The 24,113-nt window shown below is 38.3% G+C and overlaps 1 protein-coding gene across 3 annotated transcripts in view; it reads left to right on the top strand.

The window, feature by feature from the left end:
* Positions 1–24,113, top strand: part of csmd3b (CUB and Sushi multiple domains 3b) — a 407,371-nt gene that overhangs the window by 269,390 nt on the left and 113,868 nt on the right. For all 3 annotated transcript variants that reach the window (XM_053228561.1, XM_053228560.1, XM_026929912.3), the window contains exons 22-27: positions 13,822–13,991; positions 15,343–15,499; positions 19,182–19,373; positions 21,199–21,325; positions 22,938–23,140; positions 23,418–23,609. In XM_053228561.1, the coding sequence (XP_053084536.1) occupies positions 13,822–13,991; positions 15,343–15,499; positions 19,182–19,373; positions 21,199–21,325; positions 22,938–23,140; positions 23,418–23,609 (1,041 nt within the window). The remainder of the gene's footprint in view (positions 1–13,821; positions 13,992–15,342; positions 15,500–19,181; positions 19,374–21,198; positions 21,326–22,937; positions 23,141–23,417; positions 23,610–24,113) is intronic.

The raw sequence follows: 24,113 nt of genomic DNA, 5'->3' as shown, positions 1-24,113 counted from the left end.
TGAAACAGCATTTAGACACCATAAGGTTTAATTATGAACATTGCCTGGCATGCACAAATAGTTCAATGACAGGGCATCTGTACTTATTTACATTTACATCATTTGACAGATAATCTTATCCAACTTACAGAAGTGCTTTATGGTATCTATCAAAAACATTTTTTTTAAATTCTTCTCCTTATCTGTGTATTTTTCATACTATATTACCTCTCCAGCAGAGTTTTTTAGACTGATAGTACTCTTAGTCCGTGATCTAGTGAACCAGTATCAGAATGTATTTATTGATAGAGACTTCAAAGCACTTCTGTAAGTCGCTCTGGATAAGGGCATCTGCCAAATGCCATAAATGTAAATGTAACATATCCTTATGCTAGTACAAAAAGGCCAGGATCTAAGAACACTATCAAGTTAATAGCCTGTTAGAAATGAGTCAGTATGTGTTAGTACAGCAATGACTCAGTTTTTTTTTTTTTCTATTCCACCACCTGGGTGCTGTACAGAAAAGAGTCTTGATGCGTGTCATGTACCTTGAGAGATGGTGGGTCAAGTTGAGCTAGAGGGTTGTACAGAACTTGGTTGAGAGCAGGTTTGTAATTGCCTGCAGGTAGGTGGGAGCTGCAGGCAAGTAAATGCAGGTGATATATATATTTTTTTTTTTTTTTTGCCTTTGTAGACAAGCATCAGTGTTCTGAATCAGATGCAGGCAACTACAGGTAGCCAGTGGATGTAGCACAGCAATGGGGTGATCTTGCAGAGATTAAAAACAAGTCATGCAGCTGTATTCTAGATCCGTTCTGGAGTATGAATCTGATCGCATGCTGGGTAAGACCTGCCAAGAGCGAGTTGCAGTAGTCCAATCTCATGATGACAAGAGACTGAACAAGCACCTAAGTGGCCTCTGTGGAGAAAAATGTCTGGACCCTCTTGATGATTTAAAGGAGAAACCTGCATGACTGTATCTTGTTAGCATTATGAGGAGAGAATGATAGATGGTAGCTTGGCCAGAACAACCCCAAGATTTATCACCTAAATCTCTTAAGATCCTATATCAGATGATTATGAGGTACTGTGGACAGGTAAATTGTCTGAGTTTCCTAGTGCTTGTGACCTGTTTCACCTTTACGAATCACTATGTAAAACTTTACCACAGACGGTTTCACTTATAGAAAAAGTTCCAAGTAAAACCCCTTTGAAAGACCATTAAATATCCAAAGGAACCTTTTGAACCTTTTGAACCTTTTGTTCCACCAGCAGTCCTAGCCTGAAATGCTTGTTTTATAAGCCCCTTAAATGTGGGGTTTTGAAAATAAGTTGTGTATTATGGTATTATATTGTTTCTTTGATTATACTTTAGGTTTGAAAAATATTATACCAATAATGCTACATGATATTAGTGGAATTAAACTGAATGGACAAGAAATCACCACAAACCACACTCAAATATTTAGTTGTGTTGGTTGAATGTAAGTGGCATTTGTTTTGGGTTTTTTTTGCTGTGTGCTGAAAGTGATGCTTGGTCCAAGTGTGTTAGAAGATTATTGCTGGGCTTCAGTTCACATTTTTGTCAGGAGAGTCTGTAAAGACAAGAACACTCGAGCTTTAGTGGTAACGTTGGCAGCATTTGAGGGTTTCTTCTAACTTTGTTTTTATGTTTCCCAAGCAGCATTTTTATTTTGGCGTAACCGTCTTGCAGAGTTAACACATTCAATTGATTCATTCGATACTAGCTTTAAAATTCACTCTGGTTTTGCTTTGGGCTCTAATACATTTGTTTTAGTGATGAGAGCTCTCCCTAGAGCTGGTTTGACCATGGCTTGTGCTGCAGATGACATGATCCTTCCGGATGAAACATGTGTAGCAACATATTCATATGTGCTGGGGCTATACTAACACATTAGATTATCTAGTACACGTTAAATGCAAGAATAAAACCCGCAGCTGTGGATTTAAAAGGCATGGAAACGCCTACAAGGCAGAGTTTCTCTTTGCGTGTATAAATCACAGTAGTATGGCAGATGGTTGAACTTTTCTGTCCATCGATTTCCATATTCCTTAAGGAAAAATATCCCCTTTTTTTCAAATGGGGACAGACTTTGTAGGCGGAAGGTGATAAAAATCAGAGAAAAGATGTAACATCTCAAACTCTTTCTGTTCACAAGGTTAGTTCCAGTAGGATTTATGCTGAAAAAGAGTTACACTGACCAGATTCAGGAATTGATGGTGAATCTTAGACAGAGATACAATAGATAGTTTTCCTCGCTGTTAACTTTAAATTATACCTCCTGGATTAATCTGTGAGGCTGTGCAGTATGTGTTCACAATCTATCTATTATAAGGCCATTAATCAAATTCAGATAGCATTTATGAGGGAGGCAAGCCCAAGAGGCTGCTGTAAGAGTAACATTAGCTAATGGATAGTATGCCACAAAATTCCAGAGACAACATGTAGTATTGTCTTTTAGACTTGAAATTAATTTTGGGGTATTTTGATTTTATTGGCAACTATATCAGCTTGAGTAAATTAATAGGCTCGCTTTGAGACATGCTTTACATTTTAATAGCGGACCCACAAATGATGAAAATCAATACTCTGTATATGGCCAGAAATGAAATGACATTAAAATAGATGTTCTATTTTCTTAAGAGTACAGCTTGGTGGAAGTTTCCTTTTTTATAGTGGTAACTGTGCTGTAAGGACAGGCTGTCATTGTGTAGCATGTGTATGTCCTGCTGTGTGTTATTCTACTGAATGATGTATCACTACATTTACTTAATATAGCCTCAGGCAGAAGCAAAACCGTCATAGCACACACTATTCAGTCAAAGACAGATGAGGTATAATTATAGTTGATCACGGTGACATGTCTATTGGGCAAAGTACATTGGTGTGATTTGGTGGGTAAATTGATGGATGCATGAAAAACAAAGACACCACAAACAATGGCTCACCATTTGAGAGTAGTGGAAGTGGGTAAAGGCTGAGGCTTACTTTTAACCACAGCGGATTGATGCAATGTGGAGATTACTTGTCATGATTTAAGATTCTCGGTATGATAATTCCTCTTTATTTCTTTACAAAACATGTCAACTTGTGTAGGAGCAATCTATGTGCTTCTAGTTTTGAGAGTAATGTGAAATATTAAGGCTGTGTAGAGCTTTATATTTCCATTTACATATTTCCTCGGTAAATAGTGCACAGAGAGAGTTTGAAACTGAACCCTACGCCCAATGCTAGAGGCAGGTACAAAGGTTAGCTTTCCAGCGAAATGAAATAACGAAGACAAAGGAGTTCTCTTATACTAACAACATGTTTTCTGTGTATGTTTTACAGATGTTCCTTCATTATCACAAATAACAAAATTACTAGATATTAATAGTGAAACAAATCCAAATGTATTTTGCTTTGTGAATGCTGTATGGATATTTTCTATCAACTCTTATACCTACTTTGTGCCTCCAGCCTTAATATATATATATATATATAAATATATATCTTTTGACCAGCTTTTGTATCCTCATAGCTGTAATATTCAACCCCATTGCCTTCTTTAGATCAGATGTATAGAATGAGAGGGCCATGGAAAAACATAGAGCTCTTGCTTTTGGATGTTTTCAAACTAGTTTTCTGTTGATTTGGCACCTTATGCGTGTGGGTTGTATCTTTTTTGCAAGATACAATGACACTTCACTTTGAAGTTCTTGGAATTGTACTTTTTAATATTATTCTATTTAAATCCTGTGGGGGATGCAAACTTTTGTTAGTGGTATATGATTTTAGAAGAGTTTTATTAGTAATTAATCTAAAACTTTATTATGTTCTATTTTGTGTGAAAAGTCTTAGTAAAAGGACTTAATACTGTAAAAACAGTGGAAAACCTTGGTTACCATAAGTCTTCCCCTGTTCCCTACATAAAAATAACATTAGCATAGATATTAAGTCTGTAGTGCAGAATTTGTTTCATAGATTTATACATTGTTTTAAGTAGAAAAGTAGAATCCAAACCACTGATAGCAGTGACAGTGATTTAGTTGGTCCATATAATTATCTGAGCAACATGTGGGACGCAAAATATGTGTCCTTGCTTTGAACTGAGAAGAAATAAAGATATGAAGTTTGCAATAATAAATTTAAGAGCAGATGAAAGATACTGCTGAACTAGCCAATTAGACAGAATAATGTTTATCTATGATAACATTCTTTATTTAAGAGTTTTAAAGTGTGTTTGTTCAAAAGTCAGACAGCAAAATGGCAAGTGAAGCTTCAGTGCACAAAAACAAAATAGTGCATGTAATGTTTTGTCCTGCTTGGACTGATTGTAAATGATGATGTAAATAGGACGAGATTTGCTGTTGGTAAGAGAAATGTAAAATGTTGACAAATGGCTGCAGCACCATAAATGACCTCTATTCCAATGAGCGCAGTTAATAACATTTTGTTTGTTCCACACCTAACATCCTTTAATATATCTATGAGTGTGTGTGTGTGTGTGTGTGTGTTTGTGTGTGTGTTTGTGTGTGTGTGTGTGTGTATACATAATCACAGGAATATATTTTCTGAAAAGTACCTATGTACCTACATAGATGAGCCAATCAACATGTGAATCAAAACGTGAAAGGTGTTTTGAACTCCTCAATATTAACTGACAGTCTTAGAAGCCCCGCCCCTTCCCCTCATCTCACATTAGCAATGTTTCCTCTCGATTTATGTGCTGAAATATATGTAAAATGAGTTTTTAAACCCCAAACAGTGCCCCCTAATATGGGAAAGTTGTAGAAGGCATACATAGTGCTTCAAAACAGTGTAATAAATGCAAGTTTGCATACCACTTTAGTCTGAGGGCATTAAAACCATTCATTTGCAGGCATGTGGGCTCCGTAAACAGGGAATTTTGAATGGTACTTCTTAACAGTTTTGAATACAACTGGACCCCTAGGACTTCAATTTCATGCTCCTACAACAGGTACACTGCTTCTATGACTGTACAGCAGACTAGATTTCTCAATATGTGCTGTTAGTAACTACAGAAGAATAACTTACAATATTCAGTTAAAAAACACACAGGGGACTTATATTTCTAATTCTTCTCTTTTCATTTTTTCATGTAAATACAAAGCAATATACTTCATATAATCTTTCATGCCATCTCACTAGTTTTGACACAAGCCTTAAATAAATCATACAGAATTGCTTTATAAACTATTTACGCAGTGCTTATGAATGTGTTATGAAGGTACCCTTCAAATAGTGTTACCATATTTTTATGTTGTTATTTAAGGGATATGTCTCTAGCTAAACCAGTACACTGTCACTGTCTGTGCCAAAGATATAGGGTATTTGTTTATACTTATTTGCTGATCAAACCAAATGTATTAATCTTCTGGGTCTTGATACATAAAGGATTTATTAGACTCATAGATTGTGTGTAAGCACTAATGCCTTACTTGAGTGTTTAACGAACAAGAGCTGTCCTCATGACTTTATTTAGGGACTAAATACAGAGATGCTGCTCACAGGCACAGAAAACAAAAAGCTAAGGGATTTCAGATCACTGCCCAGAAAAGAAAGTTCAGTTTTATTTTGTGCTCTGAGCATCGCTGAGCAAGACCTTGTAGTCCCCCTCATCATCTCTCTCTGTTATGTTTTTTGTTGTTGTTGCTTCAATTATATTCTGCACTTACTGCTCACTGTGGCAGAATGCACATCCAGCAGAAAGCAGTGCAGAAAGCTTTGCTCTCTTTATTTCATGTAAAAAAGCATTCGCCTTTGCCTCCGTACTCCAGAGAGATAAGAGCCCAGCACTCCTCTAATCAGCGTAATTGGGTTACACTGCAGTTATGGTGAACTTTGGGCCTATCATGCTCATGGAAAATGTCAATATTGCCCCATTAATATTCCATCAGCTGGCAGCATGTCTGTGGAGTGATGGCTTTAGCATGGTATCAGACTCCCCTGGTGGCAGTGGCCCATTTCTCTATGGCAATGAGCAGTTTACTTTTAATTTCAGGGTAAAGGGATGACAGAAGGATTTCCATTGATTACCATCAGGCATAAATGTCTGTGCCAGCTTAATCCTGCTTTAATGCTCAATGAAGATCAACAGGGTGGGGTAGAGAGGAGAATAAAACCAGCAATGGGAGACATGGAGCCGAGTGTTCGGTGTAGCTTACAAATCAAGCGTGCATTACGTGTTGGCCACATAGATGTTGAATAGGTCCTCTGTGCCATCTGTCAGAGTGAAAAGAGGGGAGAAGTGCCTTGTTAAAGCTGATGTAACAACGTGATAGAAAGACTTATGAGCAGAGGCTGTGTGTGTGTGTGTGTGTGTGTGTGTGTGTGTGTGTGTGTGTGTGTGTGTGCGTGTGTGTGTGTGTGTGATTGGCTACTGTGTGTATATGAGATTTTGTATGATTATAGAAGCTCACTTTGCACCTGCTCCCTAGCACATGCACACACTTAAATGTACACATGCATAGACATAAATGGGCAGGCACACACACACATGCACACGCACACGCACACGCACACACACACACACACACACACATACACAAATGCACTGTTTTCCTCAGTGCAGTGAGAACAGGTGTGATGTGTGTGGAATTTAAATCAGGCTGTAGAACTCAGCTTGCCTGATTATCTGTCTGGGAAATGTTAACATTTGACCAAAAAGCACTGCATTGCAGATTCATCACTTTCTGTTCCCTCTCATTTTCCTCCTGTGGACCACAAGGTTATATTCCATCATAATACACATTTTTTTCAATTGCACCTGTGTTCCTGTAACTTTCCAAATGGATCTGTTTCCCCCCCAAACACACCATTGCGAATAGGCTTGCTTTGCATGTTTACAAGAGCTCTCGTAAATTCTGTTCTCCTAATGAAACACCTAGCTGCAGTGAGACGTAACATTTTCTTTTGAAGTGCTGGTTTAAAATATCATCCTAGTTTAGTAAAGAGCCGTGTTGCTGTAAGGGTGTTTATGAAGAAAAGGGCAAACACCGTCGCAGTTTCTGTGCCGACATGACAGCACCTGCTTGCCTGAGTAGCTCCTGCTGTTATACTACTACTGCTGGTGCTGTTACTGCTGCTACTGCTCCTATACTTCTACTGCTGATACTGCTACTATACTTCTACTGCTGATACTACTACTATACAACTACTGCTGCTACTGCTCCTATACTTCTACTGCTGCTACTGCTGATACTGCTACTATACAACTACTGCTGATACTACTACTATACAACTACTGCTGATACTACTACTATACAACTACTGCTGCTACTGCTCCTATACTTCTACTGCTGCTACTGCTGATACTACTACTATACAACTACTGCTGCTACTGCTCCTATACTTCTACTGCTGCTACTGCTGATACTGCTACTATACAACTACTGCTGATACTACTACTATACAACTACTGCTGATACTGCTACTATACAACTACTGCTGATACTGCTACTATACAACTACTGCTGATACTGCTACTATACTACTGCTGATACTGCTACTATACTACTGCTGATACTGCTACTATACAACTACTGCTGATACTGCTACTCTACAACTGCGGCTGATACTGCTACTATACTACTGCTGATACTGCTACTATACTACTGCTGATACTGCTACTATACTACTGCTGATACTGCTACTATACTACTGCGGCTGATACTGCTACTATACTACTGCTGATACTGCTACTATACTACTGCTGATACTGCTACTATACTACTGCTGATACTGCTACTATACTACTACTGCTGATACTACTACTGTACAACTACTGCTGATACTGCTACTATACTACTGCTGATACTGCTACTATACAACTACTGCTGATACTGCTACTCTACAACTGCGGCTGATACTGCTACTATACTACTGCTGATACTGCTACTATACTACTGCTGATACTGCTACTATACTACTGCTGATACTGCTACTATACAACTACTGCTGATACTGCTACTATACAACTACTGCTGATACTGCTACTATACTACTGCTGATACTGCTACTATACAACTACTGCTGATACTGCTACTCTACAACTGCGGCTGATACTGCTACTATACTACTGCTGATACTGCTACTATACTACTGCTGATACTGCTGCTATACTTCTGCTGATACTGCTACTATACAACTACTGCTGCTACTGCCCCTATACTTCTACTGCTGATACTACTACTGTACAACTACTGCTGATACTGCTACTCTACAACTACTGCTGATACTACTATACTACTGCTGATACTGCTACTCTACTACTGCTGCTGATACTGCTACTATACTACTGCTGATACTACTCCACTATTACTGCTGCTGCTAATACTGCTGATATTGCTACTATACTACTACTGATGCTGTTAGTGCTGATACTGCTAGTATACTACTACTGCTGCTGATACTGCTGCTATACCACTACTGCTGTTACTACTGCTATACTACTGCTGAATCTGCTACTATACTACTACTGATGCTGTTACTGCTGACACTACCACTATACTACTACTGCTGACACTGCTACTATACTACTGCTAACACTACTAATATACTACTACTGCTGCTGTTGCTACTGCCGCTGTTACTGCTGTTACTGCTGTTACTGCTACCATACTCCTGCTGCTGTTACTGCTGCTCCAGCTGCTACACTACTAATGCTGCTGTTACTGCTACGTACCATACTACTACTGCTGCTACCGCTACTATACTACTGCACCTATTACTGCTGTTTCTACTACTATACTAGTACTGCTGACACTGCTACTATACTACTACTGCTGCTGTTACTGCTACCATACTGTTACTGCTGCTGATACTGCTGCTACTGCTACTATACTACTACTGCTTCTACTACTATAATACTACTGCTACAGCTGTTACTGCTGCTGCACTACTGTTGCCACTGCTGCTGCTGTCACCACTGTTGCTTGTACTGGCTACTACCACCACCACCACCACCACTACTACTACTACTTCTACTATACTACTGTTGTTAGTGCTGCAAATACTACTACTATACTGTTATGGGTACTGATGCTGTTGCTACTACTACTGTACTGCTACTACAATAGTTGCTGCTATTGTTGCTTCTACTAGAATAGTACTACTACTACTATTGCTACTAGTACTACTGGTACTGATTCTGCTACTACTACTATACTACCATACTACTACTTTTGCTAACTGCTTCTACTAGCATACTACTCTTGCTACTACAATTACTACACTATTATTGCTTCTGCTACTACTACTGCACTACTGCTGCTACTACTACTACTACTACTACTACTGTTGCTACTGCTGCTTCTTCTAGCATAATACTACTGCTGCTGCTACTGCTGCTATTACTGATAAACTACTATTGCTATGGCTGCTAGTACTACTCCTGCTGCTACTACTACTTCTACACTACGACTGCTGCTGCTCCTACCATACTACTAATAAATAATAGTAATATTTAGTATCTGTACTCCCAAAACTAGACAGTTGAAGACTGTGAAAAAGACCAAGTGATTTTTTTCTTCAGCTGTCCAGTTTTGATGAGCCTGTGCCCACTGTAGCCTCAGATTCCTGTTCTTGATTGACAGGAGTGGAACCCAATGTGGTCTTCTGCTGTTGTAGCCCATCCACCCCAAGGTTTGAGGTTTTGTGCATGCTGAGATGCTTTTCTGCTTGCCACAGTTGTTAAGAGTGATTATTTGAGTTACTATATCCTTCCTGGCAGTTCGCACAAGTCTGGCAATTTTCCTCTGACCTCTCTTATCAACAAGGCGTTTCCACTCACAGAACTGCTGCTCACTCAATGTTTTTTGTTTTTGGCACCATTCTGTGCGAACTCTAGAGACTGTTGTGCATGAAAATAGCAGGAGATCAACAGTTTATGAAATAAATGATGTTGGAAAGCAGCCCATTATGCCACAAAGTCACCGAGTTCACACTTTTTCCTCATTCTGATGTTTGATATGAACATTAACTGAAGCTATTGACCTGTATCTGCATGATGTTTTGCATTGCTCTACTGCCACCTGATTGGCTGATTAGATACCTGCATGAATGTGCAGGTGTACAGGTGTTCCTAATAAAGTAGACAGTGTGTGTATACAGTAAGATAGATAGATAGATAGATAGATAGCAAAATATATTTTGATGAGTAAGAAGAAGAATTATAAATATCATTACAACATTAATTGATTTGTACGATGCCGCTTCTATAATAAATATCATAAATCACTGATATCAGATAAATGTGATAAGTCCATCATATAAGAAGAGGTGATTTGGGGCTTGGTGATGAACAACACAGTTAAAAAAGTAATGATACCATTAAAAGACTAGGGCCAATTTTAAGACATACAGTCTTAGGTTAGTCCCCATAGGGTCGCACTGTGTTGTTCCACTTTTATCTCCACTGCTGACAATCCCATCTATCTCCTCATCTTAGTAAAGCTGCTAAGTAGGCTAAGCAAAATGACTTGGGGCTCTTCCTGCCTGTGAGTTGACCCTCAAAGTAGTAGTGGAAGAAGAAGTGCTATAAGGAAGGTTTTGAAAATTAATTGTGAACTGCACCTTGTATCTTACATGTTCCTGCCATGATGATGAATGGAGTAGAGCTGTTTAAAAGGTTTAGTACATGGTGAGTAATTCAGGGGTAACTTCCTTATATATATATATATATATATATATATATATATATATATATATATATATATATATATGTACCTGTTAATATGCAAAAATGAAGGTGCCTCAGATTTAGAAGAAACTCTGTGAGGTATATGGATGAAAATTAAAAATCACAGACATGCAAACTCCCACTGACGGTGTACGAGTGCTGTAGAATATGCACATATAGATAAGATTTATTTTATTTTAATCTTAAAAATACCCATAGCATGAAAAGTATACATCTAGCACATCTAGCAATCTAGTAATGACATACAATACAGTGAAGATACAGGCAAAAAAGGTAGCATTATGTTATCCTGTTTAGGTTTTTGCTCACCATCCTTCTTTTATTAAGTGTGTGTTCCATGTTTCCAATACAAAAAAAGCTGCACTATTAGACAAATGTCACTGCTTTGAAACAGATAATCCACCAGAAATAGACAAGCAGACATTACAATACAAGCACTCCTCGCCCACAGCAAAATCGGATCGTAGTGGATGTTTGTGTCCAATGACTGTGCTATTTTGAGTAGTGCATTGATAAGGATAGAGTGAAATTGCTTCAGTCAGCACATTGGAGAAGGATTTTATGCCCAACAAATGATGTCCTCCTGTGAAGCAAAATAAAGCTGCCCTTGGCTAGACTGCTTCTTATCAGATTGGTCTTTTATGGAAACAAGTAACTGGTTTGACAAAATAGAAATAAAATCTCACCGTAAGCAACAAGGAAGGGGTTTCTATGGTATTTCCAAGGAAATACTTCATTAACCATAATAAAATATTGAATTTATGCTATGAAAATTATATCTATGACTAAATATAAGGTTTGTTTTTGTTTTTCTATTTGTTCTTCAGCAGTTACCAGATATCATTTTTTTAAAAATTGAATAGTAATTAACTGGAGTATATCGTGTATTATACTGTAAGTAAACTATAACAGTGTGAAATGTCGTTCCGTGAATAGATATGCACAAAGTGACAGGTAATTAGTTAGACTCGCGTTGGGGACTTTGCCAGATCATTTATTCACACACATTAGGATGCAGGCATGGCAAACTCTGGAGATTAAACCCTGCAATGCTGGTGCCTTAGAGACTAATGATGGAGGCAGGGCCTTCTCTCATCCACGTTTTCTGTCCCCAGATCTCTATAAGCCAAGAGGTTTGTGCAGGTATCACACTCCCTCCAGCTCCCTCTAGCTCCCTGAGCTCCCCTAGTCCCCCAGCTACATGCTGACTTCTTACTCAGTCACTTCCACTAATCATACACATACCTCCTGTGACCTCGCACTGGCTTGTTGCAGCAGCAGACTGAAATGGGACTGGTATTGTTCTTTTTTTGTGTATCTTATTGCAGAGAGAAGCTGATTGAGACCTCATTCAAATAGAGTAGTCAGTTTCAGTTGAATGAATGTGAACAGTCACAGCTCAGGGACCAACAAAGGGTCCAACACTGGTAGAGGAAGAGAGGCAGGTAGAGATCACTTTTGACATGTAAGGGAAACAACCATGCAACCAAAAAAAAAAAAGTGTACCAGTGCGAGTCCCACAGCTTTTATGCACAATTCTCAGATGGTCTCTCCTCTCTCTTCTCATCTGACTAAAGGCACAGACCGTTTTTCTGTCGCAGAGAAATTTAGGCAGTCAAACTTTTTTTGTTGCAGACGACATCACACATCACAAACGAATCCGTACTTCTTAGAACGCATAATGCGACATGCTCACCAGTGGCTGATTTTGTGACAAAGTTCTGTTAGTGTCAGAATTTTTTTATTATTATTATTATTAAAATGAAAGCAGAATGTAACCACAGCTATGACACTTGCACTTGTCTACAAGTCAACAATAGGAGGACAGCATAGCATGACATGAAACTCACAGGACAGCTACAAATATAGTAGTGGCATAACATAAACAAAACATGGTAATGGACAGAAAAAAATATTCTTATTATCTAAATCTATCTTTCTGTTTATACAATGCCTTTTTTTTGCATGATCACACTAAATGAACATAGTCATTTTCTTTAATCACAGGTCTATCGTTCCTCACCGTATAATCTGATATGGAGAACACGTTATTGCACAGTCTGTTATTGAATGCAGTGTGTACAGTGTGACAAGTAATAGTCTTAAATAATAATAATAATAATTTAAAACTGGCTTAAGAGAAACAGAAAAACTACAGTGCTTACACTTACTAATTTGCAGGCTTAATGTATCCCATAGAACTATTTTTTTTTCTTGAAAGAGCCTAAATTGGAAAGATGCTGAAGGCCAACACAATTAGTTTTAGAATTTTAACCTACCTTTTTTTAATTGTATGTTTATTATCAACTATATTTCTTCTGCACTTCGTTTCAAGTGACAGACTGAGGTATTCATATTCCACTCAGCAGTTTGCTCAGAGCATTACCGACATGGCCCTCTATGCACAACTCAAAACAAAATCTTTTTTTTCCTTAGCTAAACACATGTAAGCTGAAGTATAAAGAGAAAAGAAAAAGAGTATGGCTCACTAAAAATTCACATCACTATTGTAGGCAGGTTCTTGGAGTGGAGAATGTAAAGGTAATTTACTAAATGGAGGCTGTAACAGAGGTGATTTATTCAAAATATGACACTGGTAATATCATCATAACATGGCAGAGTGTAGAGGGAAACGATGCAGGGGCATTAAATAAATCAGCCTGGCCATGAGGCTTTATGTGCCTCCCACTCTCTTGCTATGATGCGTGATGTGATGGGTATTAATATATCTATTTTTTACTGTTTGTTGTTCGATTGAGTCTATTTTTCACTGTTATCGCTGGATTCACCTCCTCTGGCGTGATGTCGAATTTCTAACTAATGAAGCAAACCCAAGAAGTCAACTTCAGTTTTCAGATTTACCCTTACTGCACATTTGTCTTGTCCAAACCAATCAGTCAGCAAAAGTCTCGTATAAGGTCTCATTACAAGCTTTTACAATCGCAAAATGTCCATGTGGTGTAGTTATGAGCTCAAGCGTAGCTCTGTAGGATGAAGTATGACATATATAATGGTAGAGTAATTGAATATCTTAATATTATGAAGGTAGCTGGCATTTCGATCACTGCAATATTACACTCCTCCACCAATGTTCCACCTTTTTGTTTCTTGTGCCTAGCTGAGTGCGGCTCATCTGTCTTCAACAATGAAGGGATTCTCTTGTCACCAAATTACCCCATGAACTACGACAACAACCATGAGTGCATCTACAGTATCCAAGTGCAGGCTGGGAAAGGAATCAACATATCGGCCAGGACCTTTCATCTGGCTCAGGGGGACATCTTGAAGGTAATTCCATTTTCTCTGCACAGTTCTTGCCCAGGAAAGCCATTTATATAAGCATTCTCTGTGTTCATGACATTAGCATACAGAATGCATCAGTATGGGGGCTGTATTCTAAAGCCCATAAATTGACTTTACATTTTTATTATCTGTGCCCCCACAATTAGCATTAGATGACTGCAGGAATCTCGAGAGATTCTTAACATTTAGTCAATTCTGACTGCATATAAATGGAGTGGCTATAATCAAAGGAAATTTCTCAGAATATCTATGTGGAATAATCAAATCTTTCAAAAATGTTTTTTATTCTAAAATATGAAGTCATTTCCTGGATTAACCTGATTAATTAAATCTCTTACTGTTAATGGATTATTTATGTCGATTATTTGTGGATTATTTATTTAAACAACCCATTGGCTTTACAGTGACTTGAATAAGTATTCACCCATCTTGAACTTTTCCACACTTTGTGAGGCTGGCGAGAAAGTCACTGTCGTTTGCAGAATTATTTCCAAATAACAAACATAAAAGTTGTGAATTAAAATATATTCACCCTTTTGCTATTAATCCCGTCACCCCTAAATTAGTTTGGTGCATCAGTTACATTTGGCCTCTTGGTTGCTGACTAATGCCCCCTTTCCCCGGTCACTGACTTTTGGTGGACAGTCTCCTCTAGGCAAAGTCGCACTTGTGCTATGTGCTTCTTTCTTTGATTTAATAATGGATTTAATGGTGCTATATGGAATATTCAAAGTTTTGATATTTTTATAACCAAGCTCTGATTGATACCTTTCCAGAATTTTGTCCCAGGCTTGTTTTGATAGCTGCTTGATCTTCATGATGCTGTTTGTTTAGATATGTTCTCTAACAATCTCTGGGACATTCCAAGAACAGAATATTTATATTGAGATCATGGGACACTGCCATTGCACACAACTTCTGACGTGACTGGTTGCACCAGGACTAATTTAGTTTCACCGCATTGGAAGTGAATACTTATGTAATCACATCTTTTAAGTTTTTTATTTGCAAATAATTTAGCAAATTATACTGACCTACTCCCCCTTTTTTCTCTAGAAAATGTAGAAAAATTCATGGAGTTTGAATAATTATGAAAGCCACTGTATTAGTAGAGTAGTTGCCGTATCTATATCGGCTTGAGGAGAAATGTTATTTCATCTCACTGTGTACTGCACACTGTATATGGCTGTGATGAAAATAAAGATCTTGAACTTGACTACTTGACTTGATTTGGATTACATTCTGAAGTCCATTTGGTCCAACTCACACTGCTGCCTCAATCAGATTTGTGTTTTCACTTTCATTTACGCTATGAATTATTCCTTATTCCTTGTAGATCTATGATGGTAAAGACAACACTGCCCATGTCCTGGGAGCCTTCACAGGTTCGGCAATGCTGGGCCTGACTCTTATCAGCACTTCCAACCATCTGTGGCTGGAGTTTTACTCGGATGCTGAGGCGACAGGAGAAGGATTCAAACTCGTTTACTCTAGTAAGATATTAACCCAGCACTTCCAAACACAGCACACAGCATGCAGCACTGCATAAGTTAGCTCAGATTTCATCTCTATAATCAAAGAAGTGTAATAAAATCATTCATGATAAATCTAGCTTACTTCTCAGGTGAGGCTGTGTGTTAGTGTTGCAGTTAGTATTAGTGTTGTGTCTTAGTGTTAGTGCCAGTAACAACATTTTTATTAAAACAGTGAGTCTAGAGTAGGAAATGATCATCATCTGTAGTTTGGTTTAGTGCCTGATGTTGTGAAAACAAAATGTTTTAGGATGAAATATTCCATTCTGAGTAATTTATGTTTTTTTTCTGCATTATACTTCCCATATCTTCTCTTGATGCTGCATTTCGCAAAGGTCTTAAAAAGTGCTATATAAGATCAGTTTATGCTTATAATGTCTTAATTGAACACAGTTACATGGACACAAGTGTATCAGAGTATGCTGCTATGAGCATATGAGTATGCTGCTATGAGTTATCACTGAAAATATATCTTTTCCCCCCAAAAAAAGCAGATGAATCTGGAATGATTAACGGTCACGTAGGTGTTATGAACGCTATTAATTATATAGTAATTGACACCCTAGAAGCCCCACCCCCTTCTTCAGGTCACATTAGTAATCTTTCATAAGTTTTCAGCCAAAAGAGAAAAAAAAACTACCCTAAAAAAGATTAAATAGGTCTACAATGAAGTGTCAGATCTATTTACAAATGATTTTAATGGTAATGATAATTAGAAGTGATTAAAAACACTGTAGTGTATGTATATACAAGGTTTTTCCTGTAACCACCTAGCACTTGGGGGAAAAAAAGCTGCTGTTCGTCTGTTGTAAATATTATGTAAATCTTAACCAAACCAGACAAGTGGCAGCTTTTGCCCCAAGCACCTGGTGGTTACAGAAACCCATGGAAATATGCACACTCCAGTTTCTACCTTAAACAAATGATTTGTGAAATGACTATATCACAAATACACTCCACCCCCTGCAGCACTAATATTATTCCTCTTCTGGGTTGGCAGGGGTGTAACTTGAAAAGGTACACACAAGTGAGTTACATATGCACTGCAGAGAAACATTTGGAATAAGGCTTGTATCCTGGCATGGAAAGGAAAAGAAAGTGGTAACTCTTTAGTCCTCAATATTGCAGTGGTATTGATAAGCATTTGACCTTTATTGAAGAACGACATGGAGCAAATAGAAAAGCCTACACTGGAAAGTTACAGAAAAGAAGGGGGCACTTGAAACATATAAAGCTTTAGCTAGCTCAGAGGGATTATGAATGAGTGGACCGTGAGAATAAACTTCCCTCTTCACTGACCTTGTCTTCGCCTTTTCAAAGGCAGCTGAGCAAGTATCCAGTTCACACTTTGCTAATACTATTGTGTCCATGGAATTCAGCTGGGTTTTAGTTGCAGCGAGGGAGAATGCATTAACCTGCTGGTAGGCTATCTCGTTTAAAATCAACTAAATCCCTGTCTGTCTGCAGTTCCATTCCACCTGCAGGATTAGCCATTTGAGTGCATAATAAAGGTCAGATAGAGCCATGAGAAGGTGAAGCCGTCACAGTTCGCCCAGACGCTGTAATTTAGCCACCAAATGAAGACAGGGGAGTGAATGAAAATGAATTAAAATGGCTTCGTTTATGTAGTCAGGTCTTTTGTGCTACTAGGAAAGTACTGTTAGACAATGGCCTGTAATCAACTTGTAATCAAGCCTGCTGGGCAGAATGTGGTTATTTGGACTGCTTCTCCTCATTGCTCGAAGAACAGAGCTGTCACAGTTCACATGCAGCATAATTTTCAAATAAAGATAGGCTATTCAAATCCTTATATGCAGTTAGGATTCATTTTTATGTTGTATCAGACAACTGATATCTGGATAGCTTCTTGTATGACGCAGCAACTGCATGTCACAAAACCTCAGAGGTAGCACAATTGTGTTATTATTTGGTTTATCAAACATGCAGCACAAACGCCTGTGCTTTTACTTTTTTTTCTGCCTTTTGTGCAGTGAGAATGTGATAAGAGTAATGATTATGGAAGTTAATAGGAAGTGTTGCACAGCAAGTAGGCCTACACTGTTGTAGATGCTGCAGCTCCATTAACCAAGCACTTAATCTTAATTGTTCTGCCTGCTTAGTGAGCGATTGGCTCTGCCCGCACAACACAGTGAGATCTTAACACAAATTGTCTTCTATAATGATTACACTAATGACAGACCTCTTGAGCTCTGACGTCACAGAGAGCGCAGATAACGTGCCATCAGATTTCACTGATCATTATAATATCAGCTGAACAAAGGCAGACTGCAAATGTTTTTTATTTGAAATACATCATACATGTTTGTGTTATTACAGTAACTCTAGAGTTACCCTTGTCCTGCTTTGACTTGACACCAAATTATATGTTTGTCATCTATATTACATATGGGTATAAAATAAATACCTAAAGAAGAAAAATTCCTACCCATATTGAACTGCAGGACTTGGACTATAAGAAATCAGGTCAAAATATTCAGCATTTAATACTAAGTTACTCCAGTTAACTATTATATTTTGTTCACTACACGCTTGGAAAAAGTTCTTAGGGTCTAGTTCATAATCTGAAACACTCTGTTGTAGAGTTCTTCATAGAACAATCACGAGTTTATTTATTGAAGGTTGTCCCATAGCCCCATGTCATCTCTTCTGATTTTACAGTAATACAATTGTAGAATTCATTTATAATGCACATTTTATCTTATCACCATTGTACACAATATGCACAACTTAAACATTATTGATAGAAACAGAGCATTGGTGGCATCATTTTTCTCAATTTACCAGTTCACGCATTTTCACTTTTAGTTTTTTTTCATGTTTCACTCAGGGAAAAATGAATGTAATCTCTAATTTCTGTTATCTATATACGTATGTATTAAGTCAGTAAAGTATCATAGTGGAAAAGTTTAGTAGTGATTTACTCATCTAATACTGCTCCACTTTCAGTAAGACTTCAAAATGGGATTCATTTAGACCCAAACATAACAGAAGGGTTAAAGCCTTAGTCATAGTGACTAAACATTCAAATAAAGAATTGTTATTTCGGCAGTAACTGCAGACTGTATAAAACTATGTGAGCACACAGTAAATAAGTGTTTTTTCTGTAATGAAGGCTTTACACTTAAAGAACTGCATTGTTATTTTGGTTGTAGTGTATGAAGTGTCGTCAGTGTCTTAGCTTATGATCGTAAATATGTTAATAGGTGGCACATGCACTACAACATTCACAGTCTTGTGATACATTTAGCTTGACGTGGGTCAACTGTTTTCCTCAAAGTAACATGGCTGTGGAAATGAAGAGTGCTACTTATGGGTGCTGCTTATTACTTAAAAATGGGAGGTAATAATGATATTGTGAGTTGGTGCTTTTACCTGAAATGAAAAGTTGTTTGAAAGTGGCATAGACTCCTCTAGAGTTCCTCTAACTATTCAAAATATTACCACAATTCAGGCGGCATTGTCCTAGTGTGGCGCGTAGGAGGCTGGTGTGTCCTCTCACACTGCGACACTGTAGTTTGTGTCAATTAAAATAAGGCCAGTGCTGGATTTTCTCATTTACCTATAAATTTTACTGTCTTTGTCAATAAGTGCTCCCAAGCATGGTGATCTGTATGTGTTTCAGGCTTTGAGCTGTCACATTGTGAGGATCCTGGCGTGCCCCAGTTTGGCTTCAAGGTAAATGACCAGGGCCATTTCTCTGGCAGCACCATCACCTACAAGTGTGACCCGGGCTACACTCTGCACGGCAGCAGCATACTCAAGTGCATGACAGGGGAGAGACGTGCCTGGGACAACCCTCTGCCATCATGTATAGGTAGGATGGAGCCACACAGAAATGACTCTCTTATGTGTAGGTTTTTAGATTTGCACCATTAAAAACAGTCATTATCAATTCTACTTCTCAGTCACTGTTAAATCGCATCCTAACAGTTGTTTTAAAAACTGTGAAAATTCAGATATTGTTCATAGGTAACTTGCAAACTCATGGAAAGTGGAATGAACTTGCTCCTCAACTATGTCACATAAAAGTCATCTCTCCATCATTAATGATTGTGTGAATAAAAAAATGGCCAGCATTTACGGAATTACAGAACCTTGACATGTTTGAACCCTTCCACATGTTGACAATTTCACTTGGCAAATTCAATATTGGAGCTAATCTTAGAGCCCCAAGTGAGCTAGGCAGGCACATAAGGGTAGAGACAAGGTTGTGCACAGTTATTCATGCACATTTTGATGGATGGTAATTAGACAGTATTGGCCTCTGAAGAGTCAAACATTAGGATGTCCACAGACCCGAGATCAGATGTGCTCAGTGTTAGATTTTGAGGAAAAATTAATCGTAAAGCTCTCGTCCAAATCTCTACCTCTAGGTCATGAGAGCACATAGACTCTTGTCTGGCTGACTCTGTCTTAACTTTCTGTTAAAATAGGACACACCCAGGGGTAATGTTTGTTCTTCCTTGCGTATAAGTGATGGACAGTGTTCCTACCTTGAAGTTTTCAGACTAATATTTTTCAGACAGATCTACCAGCATTAATAATGGATGCTCAATAATGTGAGGGCTGTTTTATTTTCAGCATGACGGCTTATCATTATTCTCCCCATTACTCTTCTTTTTTATTGCAGATAAAATATTTAACCTTTTTTTTTTCAACCCCACCCAGTGGTCTGAGGTGTGGATGACACAATGAGTGTAGATCTACATCACTTTCTCTTTCTCAACAGAATTTATATGGAAAGAAAGAAAAACACTGCATGTTGGGAAATTAAGAAGTTAAAGACTGAGATTGTAAAAGATTTGCAGTCTAGTCAGCATTGATGCTCTTAAACAGCTCAAAACTGCCTTGCTGTGATAATTGAGTTGGGTAAACATGGGATTGTCTGAGCTTCAAATTGAGCTCCACCAGTTTATTGCCTAGATTCCTGATGCCACTGAGTGGCCAGTCGGTGCAGATGGAGTGCTGCAGACGTGTGACTGAGCAGCTGCCATGATAAGCCATGAGTATGGCTCAGTGTTGGTTTGGAGGAGGCTCCTCTAGCACACTTGTCTAAAAAACACTCTAATGTTCAGATTAATCAAGTCCTGTTCTGAACCCTGTTATTCAGGCTTCATTGAACTGTGCGTCCATTGTTTGTCATGTAGATGGCTTATGCAAATGAGGCCTGTTGAAAAAAAATGCTGATGTGGGCGCCATTAGCAAACGATACCCACCTCCACAAAGGCTCCTAACTAGAAACATGCACAATGAGTGCAAAACAGAGTGCAAGGAGGAAGAATAACAGGTGGCGGAGGTGCGAGCCAACAACTGAAGTTTGTTATTAACTGCTGAACTGCTTATGAGAGTAAAAATGTACATATAAATCAAGGTGGTGTATAGCTCATCTGTCTAAGTCAAAGATGCCGATGTCTAGAACAGGAAGTGCTGTATCTCCCTGACATAAGCTGGCCAGTGGCATGCTGAGAAAGAAAAAAACGGGGGAGGGAAAGGCAGTCAATGGCCTACAGTGTTAACTGAAGTCTACAGGTCCTTTCAAGAGGTTCTGATAGATGATTCACACAGCTTTTGGATTCTACAACTTGTCTTTTATTTCCCTCCTGTGAACTTCTCCTTTCTCTTTCTTCTTCTTCCTTCAGCTGAATGCGGAGGACGTTTTAAAGGCGAGTCATCGGGCCGTATCCTGTCCCCTGGCTATCCGTTCCCTTACGACAACAACTTGCGCTGCACTTGGGTCATTGAGGTCGATTCGGGCAACATCGTCAGGTGCCACTCAGCATTTCCTCACATGTGTTCAGAAACGCACTACCACTCACCACCTCCTAAATCAATACCCTACTAACCCCAGTAGATTCCAACCTTTATATATATGGGGCTGTAGTCTGAACGAGTGCTCTTTAACTATTTATATGCTACTTACACAACAACGATGAACATCAATATCTCATCTATATGGAGACAAGCAGACATCAAGGGAGTTGATGCCTGCCTCGCAAATCTGAACTGGCTCAAGTCATTATGTCTAAAATGCCTTTCATAGATTTAGCTGTTACAGCTGCATGAGGTTAAAAGCACAGCAACCTTGAAAGCAAGATAATTTGTCCTCTCATAGCAGCAAAAGGGTTTCTGAAATCAGATATTTATTCATTACTTTTTCATCTGTCCTCACATTCTCATGCAGACTGATTTGCAGAATTATTATTACGAGCTGCAGCATAGGTACTGCAGTAGTATCACACAATTATTGCACTCTGAAACTCAATGTTAGTGATGAAATAATGAGAGCACTTTGGGTCTGGTCAGTGTGCAGAATTTTGATCTCATCTGCTGAAATTGTTAGCTTTTTTTATTATTAAGTGCTGTGCAATTTTGAAATATAAAATTAGTGTTTGCAGTAAAGTGTTTTTCATATAATTTGTTGAAAATTCACAGGCATTAAACACAATACTTATAGTTGCACAGACACAAGGGAAGCACATTCAGATGCTTTTAACTTATGGTTCACAGGTTGTGAACCATAAATAAAATCACACTGTATTATTTAGCACTAATGTTTCTCTATATTCTAAGATGACACAGGAACATGGGAAGAATCACAGGTCAAGTATTAGAACAGGTTTTCTAATCTAAATCTGATCGTTCAGGTGTTAATTGACTTTCTATAACCGCAGCTCTAACAGTAGTGCCATCTGTATCACATTAATATTATCACATTCATTCTAATACTATATTGTTTCTATGGTAACAGCTCATTCACTGGGAATTGTGTGTTGTATACAATTTAAGTCTAATAATAAACAGATTACGGAAACTTTTTATTTAATAAAAAAACATATAATAATTCATATGGTGAAGTTTTCTCTAAGACATTTATATAACATTTATGGAAGGAGTCTTCAGTGTCAGTGCTTTGTAACAGTAAGTTTTCCGCCATGGGAGAGTCTTCAGGACAGAGGAGTCTGTACTTTCTGGTTTCTCAGTAACACGATGATTTGCATTTTTATCTGTCTTATTAACTTCAAGAGAGAGAGAAAAAAAGAATGACTGTGTATAGTGCCAATTAAGTAACTATAAGTTTGTGTCGGGCTACATCACATCATCCCCACACCATTATTTTCTTATAACAGCATCCCATGGAACATTTTATTCTGTACTTAAATTGTGTACCAATAATTACAAAATAAACTTTCCAAGGGTGACCTCCGTCCTCTACAAAACCAGAAAAATCATCTAGAATTTTTCCCCCAATTTAAAACGTGTAAATCTCAGGGTGTATAATTATAACATTAATTTTTGAGCTCAAATCACAAAGTTTCTATTCATGTGTTAATTGTGAGAACGAAACGGTAATTTACTGTTTATTTTCACTCTCTGACAGTCTGCAGTTCCTGGCTTTTGATACGGAGGCTTCCCATGACATCCTGAAGGTGTGGGACGGCCCTCCGGAGAATGAGATGTCTCTGAGGGAATTAAGTGGCTCTCTCCTACCAGAGGGCATCCACAGCACCCTCAACATGGTGACCATCCAGTTTGAGACTGACTTCTATATCAGCAAGTCTGGCTTTGCTATTGAATTTTCCAGTAAGTCCTATCACTTCAGTAGTTTTGCAGGTGTTTGTTTTTGATTGACAGGTTTAATAAAGCAGGTCTTGGTTAGGTTTTAATTCCTCTGTACTGACATATTATTAACAGCTTTCATCTTCTTAAAGTGGCAGATGTGATTAGTGTTTCCATGCCCTAACTGACAGTTTTAGTTTCTTCTGGTGTCTGTTGGTTTGCCTTGATTGACAGTTCATATTGGCCCATTTTAGCACAGTCAGCTGACTGTGTGTTAATTGGCTATGCTTGTGATTGGCAGGCTCAGTGGCCACAGCCTGCAGGGATCCGGGAGTGCCCATGAATGGCACTCGCAATGGAGATGGAAGGGAGCCTGGGGACACTGTGACTTTTCAGTGTGACCCAGGATATGAGCTACAGGGTGAGATGAAGATCACATGCATACAGGTGGAGAATCGCTACTACTGGCAACCCAGCCCACCCGTCTGTATAGGTAAGTGCTTAAGGCAGATGCAATTCACATGTATTTTTTTTTCCTTCAGCAAATAATATACCTGATAGATGCATGGAATTATTATTTTTCTTCATGCTATATATAGTATAACTTTCAATATGTTCAGCTGAAAATTACATTTGCTTCTAAAGCCTGCATAGCCATGGTATCCTCCAGTGTGGGAATTTGCATTTTTTATCGAAAGGTTCTCAAGAGTTCTGAAAGTCAAGCAGCACTCGAGCCGAAGTGTTATTCAGGCATCTGTCATCATCTTGGCAATGAAAGATTGTGCTAAAATTAATGAATATCAAATTATGAGATTTGGATTGCTTCCTACTTTTCAAAATACTTCAGTGGCAAGCAGAAAAATGTGGAGGAGCTGCATTTTGCCTCTTCTTTTCATGTACTTTCAGCTAATTATCCTTCTCAATATATCACCCTCTTTCTATCTTTGTCTGCCCACACATTCATTTCACTCTCTTTCCCTCTCTCTCTCTCTCTCTC

This window comes from Pangasianodon hypophthalmus, chromosome 23 (genome assembly GCF_027358585.1).
Source record: "Pangasianodon hypophthalmus isolate fPanHyp1 chromosome 23, fPanHyp1.pri, whole genome shotgun sequence".
NCBI lineage: Eukaryota > Metazoa > Chordata > Actinopteri > Siluriformes > Pangasiidae > Pangasianodon > Pangasianodon hypophthalmus.
The sequence above is the reverse complement of the archived record's forward strand: the minus strand, read 5'-3'. Positions and strand labels throughout refer to the sequence as shown.